This window comes from Metopolophium dirhodum, chromosome 1 (genome assembly GCF_019925205.1).
Source record: "Metopolophium dirhodum isolate CAU chromosome 1, ASM1992520v1, whole genome shotgun sequence".
Taxonomy (NCBI): Eukaryota; Metazoa; Arthropoda; class Insecta; order Hemiptera; family Aphididae; genus Metopolophium; species Metopolophium dirhodum.
The window spans coordinates 40,336,958-40,360,092 of NC_083560.1; the positions used below are offsets into that span (position 1 = coordinate 40,336,958).

Below are 23,135 nucleotides of genomic sequence, written 5' to 3' on the forward strand. Positions count from 1 at the left end.
GAAATATACGGGAAAATACATAGCTTTTTATTGAGAAGGATTTTACTTAGTTGGATTATTGGTGTTGGAAATTATAGGGTAAGAATACGCCTCTGCACCACCAGAAATTGGACCCAATTTACGCCACTAGGGTATAGCAATATTGTAGATTATAAGCATAAAAATTGGTTAAAATATATAATATTGTATTTTAAATGTTGAGGGAATGTGAAGAATTATTTCTTTTTAATGGACCTCGTAACGTCGTAACTAAAATAAATATTAAAAAAAAAATAAAAAAAAATGAGCATGTATAATTCATATATGTACAGTTTTATTTTTAATGTACCTACTTTACGTATTATGTAATACAGTCGAGTCGCGATAACTCGAAGTTGAAGGGGGATAAAAATACACTTCGAGATACGTATTATTCGAGATATATAACTCGAATTTATCAAAATTAAATCAAAACTTCGAGTTATGTAATGAAATATAATAAAATATAAAAATTATAAAAATTTATGATAAATATATGTAAATAAATGTTTTTTCATTTTTTTTCGGAACCTGACATATTTGATCCTAAATGAATTGTTATCCGTTCCTTACTTTGTTTGCCACCTGAACAAGTTTCCCCTTTCAATATAAAAGTGCGATCGCGTAGGCATTGAAAAAACAATGCTGTCTCATCCACATTAAATACATCATCAGGAGAATATTCTTTTATGATGTTTAATAACTTTCCTAACCATTCATTACATAAAGAGACATTTACAGAAGCACTTTCGCCACATATTTTACGAAAAATTATGTTATGACGATTTTTCCAATTCCCTAACCAGCCTTGACTTGCTTTAAAAATTAGAATAACCAAATTGAGTTGCAAAATATTCTGCTTTTTTTTAGTATTGGTCCACTTATAGGTATAATTTTATCTCTACATTGACTAAACCATTTGAATAAACATACCTCTACATTTGGATATTCGGCTGGTTTTGACCTTTTATTGTCACCTTTATTGTCTTCAAATTTTTTTAAAATATCCGCCTTATTTTTTAAAAATGTTGACAGCGTATTTGGTGGAATATTAAATTATTTCGCGATGTCTTGTTTTTTCCGGTTACCTTTTTCCACCAATTGTATCACATGTACTTTGTCAGCTATAGTTAAATGATTTAATTTTCGTTTTTGAGACGTGTTTAAAAACATACAAAAATACGCACAATCGACACGACACGATCGACACAACACTGTCGACACGACAGGTAAACACATACTAACATTATTAACCATACATACATACTTACTGTTATTGTGATAATTAATTATAAATAATAATTAATATTACGAAATACCCAGATACCCATATATCACAGATATAAATCATATACTTCGACTAAGAGCTATTCATTACAATTTTATATTCGAGTTAACAAGACTTATAATACATTGAGTGTTATGAGAATTTCTAGGGGAATGAAAAAAAAATCGAGTTGTCAAGTTTTTCGAGTTATCGAGGTACGAGTTATTGCGACTCGACTGTACATATATATTTGGTTTTCATTCTATAATCTATTACCATATTTAATTACTGAATGTTTTTGAAACAATATAATTATTAATAGTTATTAAATAATTTATTTTAACCTTCCAATAGTGTTGTTATACCCATATTTCTGTTGTTGCTTACCTCGTCCAAGTATGATACTATATTTTTAAGAAAGTCTATAACTATTCACAACCCTACATAGTACAATAGTACATATTATAGTAATTCGACTATAATAATTTTATTATAGGTATCAAATATTGTTTGTTCATTTATACTTATGTTCGTGACTTCGTCACTACTACCTAGTATCTAGACACTTAGTAGTCTAGTATCTAGATATAGATCTTAACATTTACTTAACACACACATCTCTGTATTTTTATCGTTGTTAAATGTAAAAGTACTATTTAAAGTAAGCAAGGCAAATGTCTAGGGAAATGTTCATTAAGTTGATTCAAATTTGATTGCAATTTTCTACCCTCGTATTTTACCACTGTATATTATTACAATATTGGCTACAACCACGGATTAAGATATAATGAACTGGTGATTTTAAATTTACCCCTCCCCCTTTAGAACTAGGATATATCCGCCAATGTTACAATTGTCATGGAATCGTCTATATCCAGATTTAGATACAGGACAGAATCACTCGCCGTTCGTCCTCTCCAGACCCCGGTAAAATATCGTGAAAGTCATCACTCATCATAGAAAAGATTAGCATTCTTGGTATCTACCCTTTGGTTAATGCATACCTATGGACGTGGTTCTTCATACTGGCCAAATCCAGAACAATTATACGTCAGGATTTTAACTTCTTAAATAGTTCAATGGACCTAATGGATTTGATGGAAGAGGTGAACCAAACGGGATTATGACGGATGATATATAGCATATGAGATAACTCAACAATACATTTTATACTAATTGGTTAATGACAATTTTATACCACAACGCTGTATAATTTAACACGTGCTCAGCCTGATTAAAATGATTTAACTTATATTATTATCAATACCTATATGGCTATATGACTATGTAATGTGACAAAGACAGTAATTATAGTTAGTTAATTCATAACTATAAATATTGATGGTAAAATAATTTATGTAAAATTTAATATTAAATTTGTTAGAAGTGTTTATTAGAATTACGCTCCGTTCCCCGCGCTGAAACATTCTAGGATCGGGAAATACGCATACGCTAATTCTCCAAATAGTAAAAGGGTATACGCCGTATACCCTAAAATATCACCACTGGACTCTACCCATGTTATCAATCATGTTAAAAATACATTTTCATACCTTCTACTTACCTGTCGCATGTTAAAATATACATAATATAATATGTAAATATATAATTTTATTATTATTAAAATGAATAATTACAATAATAGTTACAAACCATAGCATTTGAAAATGTCACTGTGTGTAAACAATATAATTATAAACGCTAAATGTGTCAATATTGTACCCACGAATAATATTTTAAAATTACAAAAATAACTAAAGATCATGATCAAATATCTAATTTCGTCAAAATGTTTTCTCATCGTTGTTATATAACCGCTGGCCCGGTACCCATCACCATGGCGCCCAAAATAGTGTGTATTATCTATATTATATTTGTTGTATCAATAAACGCAACACCGAAATGTATACTTGAAAATAAACCAAATGATGTCTTGTTCTCCTCGACAGACAACTCATCGAGGCTATATTATTATAGGAATGATCGTCGGTGGGGGGGCAACTACGCTGCAGTGCTGGTACTTTGTACTTACTTGTTATGTTGCAGTTTTATCATTTCATTAAATAATTTATGAAATTACTTATAGTTACGACGTACTTGGGATTATAAACACGTGACATTCATAACCTGACAACGTGTTTTTGTTTATATAATATCATGACTCGCGTTCAATATCTGTAATAATATTTTGTCAATCGCCTACGTGCTACTGCAGCACGTGTTATTACGTCCGATGCCGAAAATTAACAGTAGCACGAACGTCGATGCCAACGGTCGACGGCTGACCAAGTTAGCACAAAAGCTCGCGGTTATGTTCATGCAGTCCTTCGTCACGGCGGTGTTCGTGTTCGTCCTGCTGACGTTCGCGTATTACCTGCACTTGCGGTGCAGGTCCACAGCGTCGGCGGCGGTTGCGGGTAACTTCTCGTACTACGACGACACCGACGGTTCGGGGTCTCGCGCCTCGGTGCCGGCGGAGCAGATCGTCAACGTCACGGCCAGTGACTTCTGTTCGGTCGTGTCCAGGGACCTGTACACGCTGGAACAGATGGGCTACGTGGACGAGACTCGCCGCGTGTCCAAGCTGCTGTCCCTGGACCTCGGTGGCTCACAGGACGTGTATTACGTGTTTGTCAACACCACGCACGTGCCGTGGACGGTCGCATGTTCGCTAGAGTCAGCCCTGGGCGCTGTTGGCAATGTCGGCCGCGTAAATGTGTTCGTCGTCAGTGGAATGGAATTCGTTCGAATCGATAACAGATGCGGCCTAACGCAGCCGGTGAGTGATTTATCAATATAATCATATGATATTAATAATAACCAGTATAGAGATTTAAGTTCCCTAAAAACAATAAAAAAAAATTACCAAAAATTCCTTTTCTACGCAATAATGCCGATAAAAACTACCAAAATTTATTTATAGGTACTCAAATGTGCAGGAAAACGGTGATTTAACTTTAGGCACTTATAACACTAGATTATTAAAACTACCAACAAAACAAACTACAATTGGGAAAACAAGCCAACGATACGCGCTCTGGTGGCATAATCCTCAACTCGCATATTCGGAATGTATAGACATAATTTTATATTGATTATTTCACTTTTTATAATAAATTAATTTTGGTATCGAAACTTTATACCAGTTGTTCTCAACCGGGGTGATATGTCATCCTTGGGTGATATGGATCCAATGTAGAGGTTGACAAGAAAACCTTGAGTAAAAGTTTAAAAATATAGAATTTTTTTCGAAAAAAATCGTATTATTGTAACGGTAATTATTTGATTGCTACCACAACTCAAATAACGCAATAATTGTTTACACTAAACGGCACAGATACACTAGAAGACGATATGAGACTCTCTCTTTCAACCATCAACCCTCGAATTCCACAACTATGTAAAAATCACCAGGGTCAATTTTCTCATTAATTTTTAGATTTTATAGTTTATTCAATTATTATATATTATCAATAATCTTAATTATTTTTTTTTCAATTTAAAATTTCAATGTTTATTTAACAGTAAAACAAAAATACAATTTGTAGTCATTATTTTTCTGCGTACTATATTTTTTATAGCGCTTGTATTTTATATTATTATTATTTTGATGTTAGGGGGACATAGTGTTGGGTTATCGTGGATGAGGGTGACACTAATCCAAAAAGGTTGAGAACTACTGCTTTATACGCTTTTATAGCTAACTGTATACGTCGATAAGTACAATTTCTACTAATATTATCAAACATATTTAAATACACTTCACAAAATGTATGCGAAATGTCGGGAAAATAAATACAATATCCCACATCGAGTCCCACATCGACGTAGGGGGTACCCGCCTAACCATCAGTAAGATAGGCGTCGACAGTGTTAATTTGCTTTCCCAATTGGTACTAAAACAAAATACCAAATACGACGTACAATAAATAAACTAAAACATTATACTGGAAATAAATGCAATCGCGAATGGTTGTATTTATTTTCCAACTGAATAATTAGTTTTTATTTGTTTGAGTTCTGGTAAGACACCTCATCCATACATCATCCGATAATCGCTGGAGATATACTCATCGTACATACTACGAGCAGCATCAAATGTTTTCGCATATTTTGATTCCACCAAAAAAAAATAAGTATAACCTATAAACTATACAGCTCAACATTTACTTGTTGGACCTTATTAAGTAGGTTCTGGTATTAAAAACAATAAAATAATTTAGAATAACATAAATTAGCTTCAGATCAAACTAAAATTCCAATTTTAGGAAATGTCAAATGTGCTGCATAAAAAACTTAAGGTTAAAATTTGCATTATAATTTTAAATAAGGTATATTATATTACATAATGAATAATGTATAATTTAGAGATGTTTGGTATCTCAAAAACCAAATTTTCATCCGCATAAACACGATTTGATCACTACAGAAACATAAATTTGAACTTTAAACATATATATTTTTTTACTCAAAACATACAATCTATATCTAGGTTAGGGATACAATATAAGCATACGTATCGGATGAAGGATAGTAAGATAGGTACCTACTATTATATTTATTTTAACGTGAACTATATTTAAAATGTTAATGTCAACATTTATTTTGACTAAATTAGGTTATTAAATAACATTTCTATATTAAACAAATGAGTTACTTTTTTTACAACTTTCATTTTTTTTATTGCTTTACTTCCAAAGTAACATGCTCCACAGTACAACGAATGATGATAACAACTGAATGTTGATGAATTTTGTATTTATTCTTTTAATCCTATATACCATGGTCATTATTTTTGTACTCTTTTAGGTCATCAACATCCTATGATTCCTATCAGTCATATAATAACAATAATTTATTTATGCTACTGCCACAGGTGTCGCTGTTGTCGATTCTTATCGACCTGACAAACAAGTACGGTAACCACCGGTTAAACGTGATGCACGTCAACCTTGACGATATGCTGGAGTTTTCGCCGTTCCAGTCAATGGGCCTCAACAAGCGTCCCGCGCTCGCCAAGTTTACCGTGGAGCTGGTGCTGCTCTGGCAGTTCGGCGGCACGGTGCTGGACGGCGACATGGTGGCGATCCGAGGGTCCGTGTACCGTGCGACCGACACCGCTGTCGAGTACGGCGACTTGACCGTCAGCTCGCCGGCCACCTGTCACCCGTTCGTGTACGATGCTATGGTGTGCACCAAGAGCTACGCGCTGCTTTACAGACCGTTCATGGCTGACACCAGCCTCAGGATCTTCGAAAAGGCGGTGGAATGGTCGGGGCGCGGCGCCGACGACGTCCGGCGTGTGCGCGACAGTGTGGTGTGCCGGGACGGCGTGGTCGGCGACCAATGCCATTACGTACACCGAGCCGACGTCGACTTCATACACCGCTACTGCCCAACCGTCTAAAATGTATGCTCCGAAATGCATTAAATATTCCAATCATAAAATCAAGAGTAACTATTTAAATAAGTATTTAAGAGGATGTTAGCGCACTATTTTTTTTCTTTCTCTGGCTCACGCGCAACATAGACAAAACGCATTTACGCAGAATCATTTTTTCTATGTTTTTAAGTAATCTTAGAGTAAAATCACCTATTACAAAAAAGATAGAGAATAATAATTTTGTGGGCATTACATATCGATTTGTCTAAATATTGTCTCAAAACAATTTAAACATAATTTAAATTTACAACATTTTTTTGTTTATTTTGAAAGTTGAATACAAAGTCAAATAACAATAAAATTTAAAATCGATATGTCGTTCCCTCAAAAATATTATTCTCTATTTTTTTTGTGATGGGTGATTTTACTCTAAGATTACTTAAAAACATAGAAAAAATGATTCTGCGTTAATGCATTTTGTCTATGTTGTGCGTGGGCCAGAGAGAACAAATAGTAAGCTGACATCCTCTTAAAGTAAATTAATAAATAAACAGTGTCTTAAATTAGAATACGTAGTCCAAGCTGTATGTCTTTCGAAGGACCTGTTATCTAATGTATTTTTTTAAACTATTATTTTCCAGACCCGGGGACTTGTACAAAATAGAAATATTGTTACCAAAACAATGGAAGATACGTGAACGATGAACGACAGCTGATAAAGAAAAATAGAATAATCATATTTCTGAATTTTTCTAAACAGTGCACATAAAACTGAAACGAACAACGGCAGCGAATAAAAAATAATTTTTATTCTGCATTATGAAAAAATAGAAATTCAAAAATGTGCATACACTAGCTTTCACTGCTATGCTTATCTCTGGTAAATTCGTACGTCGTGGTAGCGTCGAGCTGCATCGAAAACTTAGCGAGTATACGGGATACTTGTCATGCAGACTCATGCCTTGGAACGAATTAAATTCAATCAAATTCTCCAAGATGTTGTGTGACACGCGTTCTAACGTCTGGGTCCACTGTAGTCGTACAACCGATGGTCGCCGTACTCGCCGTAATGTCGTATACTTAAAACTATAATATTTAATGACTAATCCCTATTTAAAAGAGCAAAAGACACAAAAAAAAGTTTTTTTTAATTTGAAAAAATTTTCAATTTTAAGAATAATGGTATAGGTTTTACGTGTCTTCTACTCACATAATTCAATAAGTTACGAACAGTTGAAAAAAGACGCATGACGTCATTCGGTCCGGTTCATCGTAATTTCCTATCTTATACGTGTAAAAGTTCCTCGCTTCACACAATGATTTACCAATCTAAAAATGTTGTTTTTGAAATTTAATTTACGTTTAAATGTGTGATATTATGTGTTTAAGGCGGTACAAGTATCAGAATTTCAACGTTTAGTTTTTTAAAATTATTAAAATTCTTATATATTTGAATTTTTATTTTATATTTAAATGACCATGATGCACCGTTTAACAAAAATATCACTTTCAAGATTTATTAGTATTTAAAAAACTAAACTTTATATTGAACATCTGATACTTTTATCCTCTTAAACACATAAAATCACACATTTATACGTAAATTAAGTTTCAAAAATAACATTTTTAGACTAGTAAATCATTGTGTGAAGCGAAGAACTTTAACATGTATAAAATAGGCAATTACGATGAGCCGGGCCCTATGACGTCACTCGGCTATTCTACATTAATTCTTGATATCTCTTAAAGAAACAATTTTTTTGCATCGGATTTTTACCAAATCATAGCCATTGCTACAATAATTTAACATTTAAAAAAAATGTAAAGAACATTTTTTTTTGTGTTGTGTGCTCTTTTAATATCGTATGTTCTTTAGATCACGTTTCTTTAGGAACGTTTGAAATAAAACTCGTCTAAATTAATTTAATTTAATGCAAATGACGAGTTAGGCAAGGCTAAATCACCGATCCCTTTAAGGATTCCATACTTTCTTTATAAATCATAGTTCAGATTTTATAGCTGCAGACCGTTTTATTAATTTGATGAATTGATTTTGTTTCCAAGGCACCCGATAATGTGTGTTTTTATTTATCTAATTTCTTGTACGTTTATAGTTTATACAAAATATGCATTTTAAATCTTCGAAGATAGTTAGAATTGCTTGTTTAAAATCGTTAGCGAATTGTTCACTTATAGGTTGATTACGTAGTTGTACGCGGTATATAATATCAGTTGCAGTGTTGGCATATACAATTATTATTATTGTAATAATATAAAATATTCGATAAAATAACCCGTGAGATATCAAGATGAAAAAAAATCGGTTAAAAATGAATAACTACCGTGCCAAAAACAATGAAAAGTGTCCGGACCATATTTCTGAAGTTGGTGGATACCCCCCGCTGTTCAGTAGTCATACATGGACTGAATGTGCTCCGATTAGTGTAAAATATTTAATATCAATAACTAATATACAACAATTAAATGCGCTCAAATTACGGTTTTATGATATAATAAAAACAAATCATCATTGTCTTTTTAACCATTTTATATCGTTTTCTTACTCCCATAGCATCGAATTCATCTAATGCATCCGTCGATGTCCATTGGACGCAACTATAGACTAGGACTCGATAAGAAATTACGCGAAATCAACAAGTTAAACGAAACGACTATGAGTATTAAGATATTAGACGAAGATCATCATCTTTTACATTGTCCACGTCAAAAAAGCAAATCCAAAATCAAAAAACCACATAAAACGAATACCACGACTGCAGATTACAAATGTCCCGGGGTCGTGCCTCTAGCGGTAAACAAAATTAATTTACTAATTACTACTTATAGTCAGGCACGGATACAAATGAGGGGGAGGGGGTCTAAAGTCCCTTTAGGCCTTAGATACTTAAAAATATTTCACTCCACCTACGTAATTATATAATAATGCAATAAAAGGTTACTTTGTTATTAATGTTTGTTATTATTATTATTTTATAATATGAATGCATGATGAAGGTTTTATTTACCTATTATAAAAACTTAAACTTAATGTTTATGGCCTATGATTTTATGTAGGTTGGTACTCGAAATAAATTGTTTCGACTACCTATTTTCATTTCTAGATCCGTGCCTGATTATAAACAATAATAACACAATATTGAAACATGGGAGATAAACCTTACAGCAAGGTCCTCATAGTCCTTTGGTCCTTACTTGTGATTTGTCTCTAGCCATATATCATATAACTTTGTATTTGTACAGGATGTATTGTCCGGAAAATATCACAGAGACAAAGCAGAGCGGAGGGAACAAGAAAAAATCGCAAAGAAAATTAAAAATACTATGATAAAAGCACAGATATTACCTACAAAGTAATAATTGTATACACTTCAGAACTTTTTTTCTTTATTTATCAAATAAATTGATAACTAGTGTGATAATAACTACCTGTGTGCGTGTTTACATATTTTATGTTAAACTTTACAGTTTTATCAGATCATCATTACATGCTTGTAAAGCAATGAGTCCAGATGAACAATTGAATGTATTGAAAGATATGTGGAAAAAACAAGAAAACATAGAAATTGGCATGTGTAAAGAAGACATTGAAACGATTAAGTACTATTTGAACGAAGTGAGTTGATATTCAATATTTCACGTCACACTCCCACATTTATATTATATCATCATAAAAAGTTAAAATTATTAAAACTGTTGTGTTTGCTCAATTATTGTTCTTTATCCACCAGGGCATATCTAGTGATTTTTATAATCCGTTTCCAGAACAAGTTTTAGAAAATATAAAGGAAAATCGTATTGAACCGAATCTATTAAAAAAGTAATCATACCTAACTTATAGATAGGTAATTATTAATAGCATACATTAACGCTCAGCAGACAATCACGTTTAGCTCCGTTAGTTAAAAAATTAGTGTAAATCGACGTAATTATGAAAATTGATGGTAAAAACATTATCTGTGTTTGTCTTTGGGCTTTTTACGAAAGATACTTAATTTTTTTAGTATGTTATGCGTATAAAATATAGCGTAAATTAAAAATGCTAATAAATCACTTAAAAACTGAAGTATCGTAAAAACATAGATAATGTTATTACTTATTAGTTATTACCACAAGTTTCATAATAGGTCAATTTTTCGTATTTTGTCAAGATTTGAACTTAAATGTGTATAAAAAAATTGTGACATTGGATTTTTAATATTTTTCCAAGATCATTGTAATAATATATTAGGATCCTTGTAATACATTTTCAAGCTTTTTTACCCAACAAAAAATTTGTATTGACATTCATAGAAAAAAAACTAAAAATGTCCGTAAACAGTTAAAAAGAAATCAATTTTACAAATATTATCGTGTATAGAAAATACTGGTATAAATAACCAGTGAAAATGCAATGTATCTACGTTCATTTATTTTGGAGTTATACCAAAAACCAACATCGATTTTGTCAAAAACCTATTTTTCGTAAAATTTTTTATTAATTTTTTTTTCCTTTTTCCTACACTTTCGAAAACTTTTATGATTTTTTACTTTTGAACCCCCAAAGTACCAACTATAGATTCACTTTCCTATCAGAAAAGATACTATTAAAGAAAATCTGAGTATTTTTACTGTCCTAAAATGTGATGACAGACACAAATAAAAAAAAAAACATACATCATTGTAAAATCAATACATTCATCGCTTCACTCAGAATCTAAAATTCCTAATAGTTTTCAACAGCGCAGTGAAAAAGAAAAGAAAAATTAAGGAAAAACGGGAATTTTTATGCAAATTCGGTTTTCGACAAAATCGATTTTGGTTTATGGTGTAACTCTAAAACAAATGACCGTATCTACATGCATTTTTCACTGGTTGTTTGTATTATAGCATTTTCTATACACCATGTCCATAACATACAATAATATATACCAAAATATACAATTTTGAAAATATTTTGACTCATTATGTTTACGGACAATTTCAAATTTTAATTTTTTTAGTTTTTTTTCTATAAATATCAATAAAATGTTATTTGTTGGACCAAAAAGCGTCAAAATTTAATACAAGGCTCCTGATATATTAACAATATATATAACAATAACAGATGAAAAATATTAAAAATACATAGGCACAATTATTTTTATAATCATTTAAAGTATAAATTTTGGTGAAATATATCAAATTGAAAATTTACAAATTATTTAGTTGTTAAAAATTTATAAAAAGTTAAACTTTTATAGCTAAGGATTAAAAATTTGAAACAAAATAAAAAATAGATTAAATATAAATTATTACGTTCACAACTAGCTGTCCCGCCCGACGTTGTCCAGGCCAAAGATTTTTATTTTTAATAAATATATTTGTAAAAAGCGGGTAATTGGATGCCATTCTGCTGTACGGTATGTTACAAGCAAGGCTGGGCATTAACGAGTTAAAAAGTTAAAGTTAAGTTAAAAAGTTAATTTAATTTTAACTTTTTAACTTAACTAGTTACTTTTGGTTTTTCATTAACTTAACTGTTAACTTACTAAATTTCTTTCTTATTTAACGTGAAATTAACGAGTTAATTTTTCATTTTAAGAAGTAAGTTAAGTTAATTTATTTTGTTTTTAATTTTATAATATTTCACTATTTCAATCTATTTCGTTTTCATGTCAAAATATATGTATCGTAAATTGTTTAAAGTTAAAAATGTATATCATTCGAATCTAACTTATATAGAAATATAGAAATACTGTATGAAGTATTAAAACTATATCCTATAATTTAGTTTTGGGTTGGAAAAAAATTAAGTACGCTAGCGTTGTATAAACAAATTAACAACAAATTAACTTTTTTTAAACTTAATAAAGGGTAACAAAAAGTGTGTATTAACTTTTAACTTAACTGAGTTAATCTAGAGTTAAATTAACTTTTAACTTTTAATTTTTTGTTATTGGTGCATATTAACTTAACTTAACTGAGTTAAAAAAAATCATTATTTTGCCCAGCCTTGGTTACAAGTAAGTCAATGTATAATGGATTGTATTAAACTTTAATTCAATGATATAATATCATTGTATAAGAAAAACGATTCTGAGCGGAGACGGTTTTCAGTCTGGATTTTTTAAATTTTAATTTTCTAGTGGTTTTACAATGGTGTTTTTTTTTTATATATATCTTGTATACAAAATTTCTACCAGAAGAAGTGCTTCGATTTCAACATAATATAGTACCTTATCTTTTAGCAAATTAGATCAAAATGGTACTTTATAGAGGTCATTCGATATAAAAAAAAAATAAAAAATAAACGCCATTGTAAATCCACTAGCTTTGGTTAAAGTATTTAAATTTATATTTATACCATTAAACTAATGTCTAACATTTAAAATACTAATTTTTACTAATTATTTCTCCTATAACCAATATCAACCATTTATAAACCAACATTTCTATCGTAAATCTCAAAATAACCTTCCCCGTGACTCGACCGACTTATTAGTGAAAACCGTATTAAAATAAGTAGAGTTCTTTTTGAGATGTGCTCGTACATGCAAAAAAGGGGGAAGTATTTCTCTACTATATTATGAATGTTATATACATATAAACAATCCTCTTGAATCACTCCATCAATTAAAAAAACTGCATCACCCGTTGCGTAGTTTTAAAGATTTACAGACAGAAAAGGGACTTTGTTTTATAGTTATATACTATCATCAAATATACTTATAAGTATAGTACTTATAGTACTTACTATAGTAATCGTCTTCGCTCAGAATCGTTTTTCTTATACAATGATATTATATCATTGAATTCAAATTTAACATAATCCATTACATTGACCCACTTGCATCCTACTGTACAGCAGAGCAACACCCACTTGTCCACCTTTTTTAATCATGTTTTAAATTTTCTGTACATTTATTAAGAAAGTACCTACCTATGCATTTATGTTCTTAAAATATCAAAATATGCGTTTAAAATAAAAACCCTAAATGTGATATATAAAAATGGTAGTTTTTGATTCAGTAGAATATGAATCAAATTTGTTTCTAGGTCAGCATTAAAATGAATAAATAGACAAAAAAATATTCAATTTCATAACTTTTTGATCCCTAATTATAACAATAGGAAAATGTAATTATTATAACATATAGTATGCAGTCGGCAGATTTATCCTTGAGAGTTGTCAAAATTCACTCTAAACCCCACTAAAAATAAACTCTAGATAGCCCCTGAATCCGTATTCTGTTATTATTTATTGTAGCTTTACATTTATAAATTATCTTGTATAAGCTATAGGTGTAAGTTAGAACCGTGTAACAAATAATAATTAATATTTATTATTACTAGAGTTAGGATGTTGATGACTTGCATTTTTTTCCCTTTGATTCTATACAATGCTATCCTAGCTAAAAATTTGTTTCATGCTCCCTTGGTACAGAATATTCTAATTTTATTTTGCATTTTTTGGCATTTTTAGCTATATAAGCTATTTTTTTGTGTGGAACGATGAATGTATTAATTTTACAATGATGTGTGTTTTTTTATTTTTTTATTTTTGTGTCTGTCATCGTCACCTTTTAGGACAGTAAAAAAGCTTGGATTTTTTTCAACAATAACTTTTCTGATAGGAGAGTGAATCTAGTTGGTACTTTGGGGGGGGGGGGGGGGGTCAAAAGTAAACATTTCCAAGTAATTTTCAAAAGCGACGTGAAAAACAATAGAAAAATTAAGGAAAAACGGGAATTTTCACACAAAGTATGTTTTTGAGAAAATCGATTTTGAACTCTTAAACAAATGACCGTAGGTACATGAAAATTTGACTGAATGTTGATATTAGCATTTTCTATACACCATAACATTTTCCGAATATTTTTACTTATTTTGAGCTGTTTACGGACATTTTCAGTTTCCATTTTTTTTAGTTTTTTTTTTCAATAAATATTAATAAAAATTTATTTGTTGGTTAAAAATGCTTGAAAATTTAACGGAAGGTCCCTAGGTTATTGTTTCAAAGACAGATGAAAAAAATTAAAAATCCTTAGTCACAGTTTTTATTTATTAGCATTTAACGTTCAAATTTTGACAAAATTCATTAAATTTAAAATCTAATAATTATTTTGTACCTAGTTAAAAATTTATTAAATGTTCAACTTTTATAACTAAGGATTAAAAATTATAAATTACTTTATTCACAATAATATCATCAAATATACTTGGTAATATCATAGGCTGACTGACCGTTTTCACATTCTGTCACCCTATGGCCTACAATATTATACTAAGTATATTTTATGTAATTAATGATATCAAAGTAGTTTATTTTACTATTATAGACATTAGTTCTCCAGCAGGTTAATTTAATTTTTGCTGAAAAATTGCATTTTAAAATGTAATTTTGAATATACAATAAAAATATAATATAAGACCTTACTGACCTTACTAATAAGTTTCAAGTACCTACCCACAATAAAAAATATTTTTAAATTACAAAAATATAACTAAAATCGTAATTCTTCGTTTAAATATCTAATTCCGTCTAAATTTGAATATATAATATCTATAAAAAAAAAAATTATTATTATATTTATATATATTTTTAGATTTGTCGGTTATAGTTTGAACTATGTATGAGGAGACTTGCATTTAATTTACAAGCAAATCTATATTGACCCAACAAAAAAACATTTTATTAACATTTATGGAAAAAATACCTAGCTAAAAAAATTGAAAAATTGACAATGTTTACAAATAGGTCAAAACGAGTCAAAATATTTTGTAAATTTTATCATGTATAGAAAATAATAATATAAATATTTGTAAACGTAGTATTTCCAGTTATTTATTACCAACAATAAAATAAGAAAATCGTTCGATAAGAATTCGTTAATTTACGCAGAAAATCAAATGTCAATAAAATTTCAAACGCTCATAAAAAAATATAAGTTTAACTTCAAGTGTATATAAATATCTCAAAACGAATCAAAATATTTTGTTATCATGTATAGAAAATCATAAATTAAACATTTAATTAAAATTTCTAGTACCTACGATTAATCGTTTTTGAATAACGACGATTAAGAAAAACGATGTACTAGGATTTGATAATTTAAGGATGAATATACAATGTCTAACTTCAAACACTCCTAAAAATTAATTTGACTTTCCGGTAAACTTTTTGTTTTTTTTAAATGTAAAAAAACTTAAGAGGTATCTTGTGTAGAATTTTAAAAGCTTAGATATAAATAAACATATTTAGATTCTGAGTGGAACGATGAATGTATTGACTTTACCATGATGTGTGTTTTTTTTTATTATTTTTTTTTTTTTGTGTCTTTCATCACCTTTTAGCAGGGCCTTGCACCCAAATCATTTATTCGGGTTTCGGGTTTCGGGTGCTGGATGTATTTGGGTGTTCAAACACCCGAATAAAAATTTTAAACAAACATTTGGGTTTTCAAAACCGTTATTATTCGTGTTAATATTGGTTAATATGGGTGTTGAGAAATCTGGATAAAACAGAACTTTTGATGACCCCTCCCCCCCAAAAAAAGTGTTCATGTTTATGTTATTTATAATAAAATATAAATGTTTTACCCAAATTCGCAACGTTTGTTTTTAACTAAACTAGGTTAATTAATGTACAGTAGTTACCTTTTTCTATGAACTATAAGAAATAAGACAATGGGAAAGTAATTATTTAACTACCGATTCGTTTTATTATAGGCATTAGAGTCCACGTAACTCATTTTTTTTTTACTATATAACATGTCTAAAATCTAAATAGGTACTGGAATTAAATAACATACTAGCATATTTTAAAAAGAAAAATTGTAGGTACTTATTAAAAATATTCAGAAAAATTTTATTTGATAAGCAAACAAAAAACAGTCATCAAAAATCAAAATGTTTACAAGGTTTTCTGTGGTCAAAAAATAGTTAACTTGCTAGAGCCTAATCCCATTTAAAAGTAAATACAAAAACATAATGAATAGGTACCTATATTTTGCAAAATCAACAGTTAACAGATTGATATTTTAATTTTGCATAATGTTACGTACCTATTATATAACAGAATAGGTATTGATTATTTTGTGATGACTTAAAAATTAAAAACAATAATCTTTATAAATATTATGAATAATATTATTATACTATAACTAAAAGGTAATATAAAAAATATATAGGTATTCACAAATTGTACGATGAAATAATAATACAATTGAAAATTGAGTAGGTACATATAGTGAGAGGCGCGTCGTAGACTCGTAAACCGAATGTGATACAAATTACAAATGTACAATTTCCCACATGCCAAGTCCATGGATATAATAAATAATAAAATATTAAAATGTTTAAAATAGATGGCCATTGGGGCGCTGACTGTTGAGCCATAGACAAATAAAATAAAATATAAATTATGATTTCGTGATTACCGAAAAACTGGTAAATAATAAATATAGCCGCGTATTACGATATTCGAGTTACTAAATTAGATATTATAGGACATAGGTAATTCCGCTTTGGAAGTTCGTCGCAAATAATGAAATAACACAAGTTATTATTATAGTTATTAGTGTTTGGTATTTTGGTCACGGCTGTCAATACTTTCAGTTTTGTTGAGACCACGTCTATTTTATATTGCTATTGGCTATATTTGGATTTATTTTAATAATAAAGTAATAAAGTAATAAATTATATCATATAATAGGTATGAGAAATAATTAAATACTTAATATTTTAATCAGAATCAATTAAATTATTAAACATTTTAATGGATTTTATTTTCAAGAAATTACCTATGATTGTTTGTTAGATTGTTCCTGTTATTATTATTATTGATTATTTAACTCTACAAAATCGAACTCACCACAAGAAATACATAGGAAATGATATGTCGCATGAAGAATGAGAAAAAAAATTATTCGGGATCTCGGGTTAACCCGAATATTTATTCGGGTTTTGGTTAACACGGGTGTTTTGAAAACAGAATCATTCGGGTTATACGGGTTTCGGGTGTTTGATTTTTTAAAGGTGTTTAGGGGTGTTAAGGGTTCGGGTTAAATCGGGTGCAAGGCCCTGCCTTTTAGGATAGTAAAAGTGCTTATATTTTCTTCAACAGTATATTTTCTGATAGGAAAAAGAATCTAGTTGGTACTTTGAAGGGGTCAAAAGTAAACATTTCCAAGTAATTTTCAAAAGCGACGTGAAAAACAATAGAAAAATTAAGGAAAAACGGGAATTTTCACACAAAGTATGTTTTTGAGAAAATCGATTTTGGTTTTTGGTGCAACTCTTAAACGAATGACCGTAGGTACATGAAAATTTGACTGAAAGTGGATATTAGCATTTTCTATACACCATAACATTTTCCGAATATTTTTACTTATTTTGAGCTGTTTACGGACAATTTCAGTTTCCATTTTTTTTCTATAAATATCAATACAATTTTATTTGACGGTTAAAAAACCTTGAAAATTTAATAGACGGTCCCTAGGTTAGTGTTTCAAAGGCAGTTTTTATTTATAAGCATTTAAAGTTCAAATTTTGACAAAATTCATCAAATTTAAAATCTAATAATTATTTTGTAGTTAAAATTTTATAAAATATTCAATTTTTATAACTAAGGATTGAAAATTATAAATTACTTTATTCACAATAATATCATCAAATATGGTTAGGTTAGGTTACTTGGTAATATCATAGGCTGACTGACCGTTTTCGCTCAGAATCGTTTTTCTTATACAATGATATTATATCATTGAATTCAAATTTAACACCATCCATTACAGTGACCCACTTGTAACCTACTGTACAGCAGAGTGACATCCACTTACCCACCTTTTTTATTAATAATTTCAGAATATTTTTTAAAATTAATACGCTATTTTCATTTTTAGAAATATTAATAATAGAATTTGTAACTTGTTCAAACATTTCTAAAGCATCTATGAGTAGCAAACCTGAAGTCTCGAGCTTTTTATACTTTCATCCATAACCAACAAATTTGTTTTAATATTATGTTAAATAGTTCATTATATTTTTTAAATGTTTGAAATTATCTACATAAAATATTGCTGATTCTAACCAAACACACCATCGTGTTATTATAGGTTGAGGCGGTAATGGTTTATTATGTAACATTTCATGATATAATTAAATTTTATAAGTTCTTTCAAAAATATCTTTTTTCCGTTGTTAATTAAATCGTTGATTTCATGAAAAATATCCATATTCTTTTCTGCGATCCTATGAATCCCGTGAGCAGCACAAGTCTCATGAATAAGATTTGAATACAATGGTTTTAAATTGTTGACAGCCTTCTTCGCCATATGGGACTGCATCGAATAACACTAACAAAACTTTTTCGTCGTTACCTCCCTCCGGTCAATATACTCTAATACAATCATCTACAGATTTTACTATGGTATTATAATTTGTTTTTTCAAGAACTTTTGATGCTAAAAGATACGATTTTGATGGTGAATCGACATTTAATTTTCCAACAATAAAGTTTGTAATATATTTGCCTCGCGGGTCAGTAGTTTCATCAATACAAAAATATATGAACGAATTTCCTATGTTTTCTCGTATTTTTATTTAAACATCTGTGTAACATTTGATTACATAATTCTTCCTTAATTAAGGTACATCAGGTAGATATGTAGATGAGTATATTTTTCCAAAAAAGATTTGAAATTGGTATTTTGCAAAATGTATGCAGCGGTATGTTAGATGCAATCAAAGCTGAAAAATGTTCTTGGAAAAATACTGAATGATTTTCACCTAATGTCGACTGTTGATAAACAAATATTTGTTTAGAAGTCGGAGTTTTCGAATATTTTTCGTGTGAAAATGACTTAACGTGCCGATCAATTTGAAACTTTTTTTCTACTACAACTACGCTTTATTACAATACTGACAAAAAACTGAATTATTATTTAATGTTTTGAAAACCTCGCCTGATTTGTTATACGGTTCAATCCATTTTCAAAGTGATGGTAATTTTGAACTTGGACACTTTTGCATTGTAAAGTAACAAACACAAACAATGTTATATAAAATATTAAAATTAACATGTTTTTATAATACGTTGGTCGTTGACTATTGCCGAATGTACCCTTCAAACTACAGTCGTCAATCTATCAGTCCGTAGTACGATAAGTCGATAATGTCAGACGAAGTATATACGATAAAAATATACGATAGAAAAACCAGTACAGAAACATAATACCTATTATATTATTTTTAAAAATATTTTCAATTTTTGTGATGTGGAACAAAATTATATATAATAATTGTTCATAAAATTATAAAATTAAATTAAAACATTTAAATGTATACGTATCATGCAAAAACATTCGTTTTTATGAAAAACATGCAAAATAAAAATTTGTAATATTATTTATTTAAGTATAAATGTTGAAAATCCATTTATGCATGTAGTTGCTTATAAAAATATTAACTTGTATTATATGCAAAATTCGGTCTTTACCCACGAGGCTGTGTGAAGTGTGTGTAACTCGTTCGTTAAAATGTATTAATTATATAGGTAGGTAACTGGTAAGTAAAAAAAAAAGGTCTATAAAAATGTTTGTCCCTCGAACCTTTCATGTATAAATATATGGCCCGCCGGTAATTTGAGCTTGAGACTACGTCTGGCACTATGGTATAGTAATTTAGTCATCGCTCGTAACCGACGACTTTGATTATTGCAGTTTTTTATATAAATATGCTCAAGATACCGCCATCGCAGTACTTACTTAATAAGAATTCCTAGAATGATTAAGTTAAATGTTATAGCATGTTAAATCTGATTTAGGTAAATAAATAAAATGTACTAAGGTGGACAACAAAAAATGTATTTTTGTAAAGTTTGTTAATTTGAGAATATATTCCGTAAGACCTTTGAAAAATAATTGTTTACGAGTAAAGCGAGTAGCTTTTTGAAGGGTTGAATCTGATTAGCTGTGTGCTTGTAAAATTATTATATTCATTACATATTTGCATCTAAATTCATAAATGAGCGTTGAGCGTATACCTACACTTAAGTTTTTTTTTACGAAAACAGCTTTGGAAAATGAAACATGCACTTGTACCTGCTGACGACAATATTAATGCATTATATATTTATATAGGTACTTTAATAGGCGTATAATAAATATTATTTAACTTTATTTATTTGCACTTCTAAATTAGTTTGTTTGTATATAATAATTAGGACATAATAGAAATGTTTGGAAATGTCATACATTTCAACATTTAATTAAAATGTTTGATATACCTATACCTAGTTAATGAATAATTTTAATTACTTAGGTATTATTTTTTGACGGCATATATGGAAAGTGAAATACGAACAAATTATGACACTGCTTGCAAAACAATAATCCTAAATTATTTACTGATGGAGCCAGATGAACTAAATAGAATTGGAATAACAAATTATTATAGACCTGATTATTCTACAATGCAAATCAGAGGTCCAATTCCGTGGCACCAAACAGCTACTATTCAGAGGGATCAGCTAAGGCATAATTTATATATTTTTAATGAATCTATTTTAATATTGAATACTATATGGAAAAAGTAAGCAATTTTATTACATTTTTATTAATTATTTTATTATTTTTATTTGCTTTTTAATTTTCTCTTAAAGGTATTCTAAAGGTTATATTTTTTCAATAGAAAATTTAAAAAAAGAAGGATTGCCTATAACTCCAAGTTCTTTACAAGATTTTTTGGATAAATCATGTGATCAATTTCGGAACAAATTAGTAAATGAGTATGCAATTTTACTGTTATTTCTATTTTATAAAATAATATTGGTTATAACTAAATTTATGAAAGATTCGTTTTCATAGTCAATTTTTGTGCCTCAAAAACTAAACAATATGTAATAAATATTCTTTGAGCGCGTTGAGAATTTTTCAAATATAAATTCATTTTGTGTTAACTCTTGTGGAATTATTGATTGTTTCTGCAATATATTATGGTTAGGTACTGTTCGAAATTATTTATATGAAAAAATTGACTTTATAATGATCGTAGGTACAATTAAATAATGATAAATAATTTATAACATTAAAAAAATTACAAACGAAAACATCTAGTTCTGCTAAATAAAAATATAAAATGTGTATAGGTAATAAGTATATTACCAACATTATATTTAATGTATATTCAATGTACTCATGACATTGTACTGAAAATGTTTCAAATATACCTATTATCTATATACATTGTATATTCTTATTTAATGGAACTAGAAGTTTTCATTTGTAATTTTCTACAGGCTTAAATGTATAGGTTATTCATTAAGATGCGATATTTAAATAAATTGGTTTTTTTTTTTTACAAAACATTTAATACAGATAATATACTAAGAACTAAATTATCTGTACACCTTGTACTGCATAATTTATAATTAAAAATAGGTGGATTGTGGAATGTGCCGAGTTATTTCTGAAAACAAAAGAAAGTTATCGAGATTTATTACCAACACATGGGATAAATGCAACAAAGTATAAAATTCAAAAGTTTTTTGATTGTGTTGCAACAATTATGTCTAGGCAGTTGAGACAAATTGTATTTAAGTCTTTGAAACAATTCATGAAGACAATACTTGAATATAAGGTGAGGGTTAAGTTATTATTTTTTTTGAAAAATATTTTTAAGACTTTATATTTAGTTAAACTGTGTTAAATTGTCACTAAATTGAACATAAGTGGGTAACAAAATGTCTATCGATTTTATATAAAATAAAATAATTACCGTAAAACCTGGTTACTTGGGACATATTTATGAGATTGGAACGATTCTGTTTTAGCAATTTTTCGATTTTTAAAATATTTTTTTTTCATAATGTGTGTTTTAGGGTACTTTGTAAGAATGTAAAAAAAAAGCCCGGACAGACTTTGTTTTGAAGTTATTGATGAAAAATTTCAAAAACTTAATTTTTTTCGTAACAAAAAAAAATACTTAAAGTTGAAATTTTTTAAAATTTTTTTTTCCAAATTGTGTTTTAGGGTTCTTTGTAAGAATGTAAAAAAAAATCCCGGACAAACTTCGTTTTGAAGTTATTGATGAAAAACTTCAAAAACTACATTTATGTCGTATAACGTGCATTTTAAAAAAAAAAAAAATAATCAAGTATAATTGAATATCGCTGGGACAAAAAAAAATCGAAAATATACCCCGATTTGCTAATCGTATGTAAAACCATCTTGGGCAGTACTCGGAATTAAACAAAGTTGTTAAAAAGCACATAATGTGTTAGCATTAAAAAAAAATTTAGACAAAAAAAAATCGATTATCGTTTTTCATCAATAACTTCAAAACGAAGTTTGTCAGGGCTTTTTTTTTTTGACATACGTACAAAGCACCCTAAAACATAGTTTGGAAAAAAAATTAAAAAAATTCAATCCTAAGTATTTTTTTTTAAATGCGCATTACGAAAGAAATTAAGTTTTTGAAGATTTTCAT

The 23,135-nt window shown here is 29.1% G+C and overlaps 2 protein-coding genes across 2 annotated transcripts; both read left to right on the forward strand.

The window, feature by feature from the left end:
• The first annotated feature begins 3,518 nt into the window (after positions 1-3,518).
• LOC132938288 (uncharacterized) lies at positions 3,519-6,692 on the forward strand. The gene is made up of 2 exons (XM_061005045.1): positions 3,519-4,064; positions 6,162-6,692. The coding sequence occupies exons 1-2, from the start codon at positions 3,519-3,521 to the stop codon at positions 6,690-6,692; spliced, it is 1,077 nt and encodes a 358-aa protein (XP_060861028.1).
• A 2,285-nt stretch (positions 6,693-8,977) lies between these two features.
• Positions 8,978-21,243, forward strand: LOC132934766 (dynein axonemal heavy chain 3-like). Its single transcript, XM_061001104.1, has 6 exons — positions 8,978-9,112; positions 9,241-9,480; positions 9,930-10,039; positions 10,155-10,302; positions 10,418-10,506; positions 20,970-21,243. Exons 1-6 carry the CDS (start codon positions 8,978-8,980, stop codon positions 21,241-21,243), a joined length of 996 nt encoding a protein of 331 aa, XP_060857087.1.
• Positions 21,244-23,135: the final 1,892 nt, after the last annotated feature.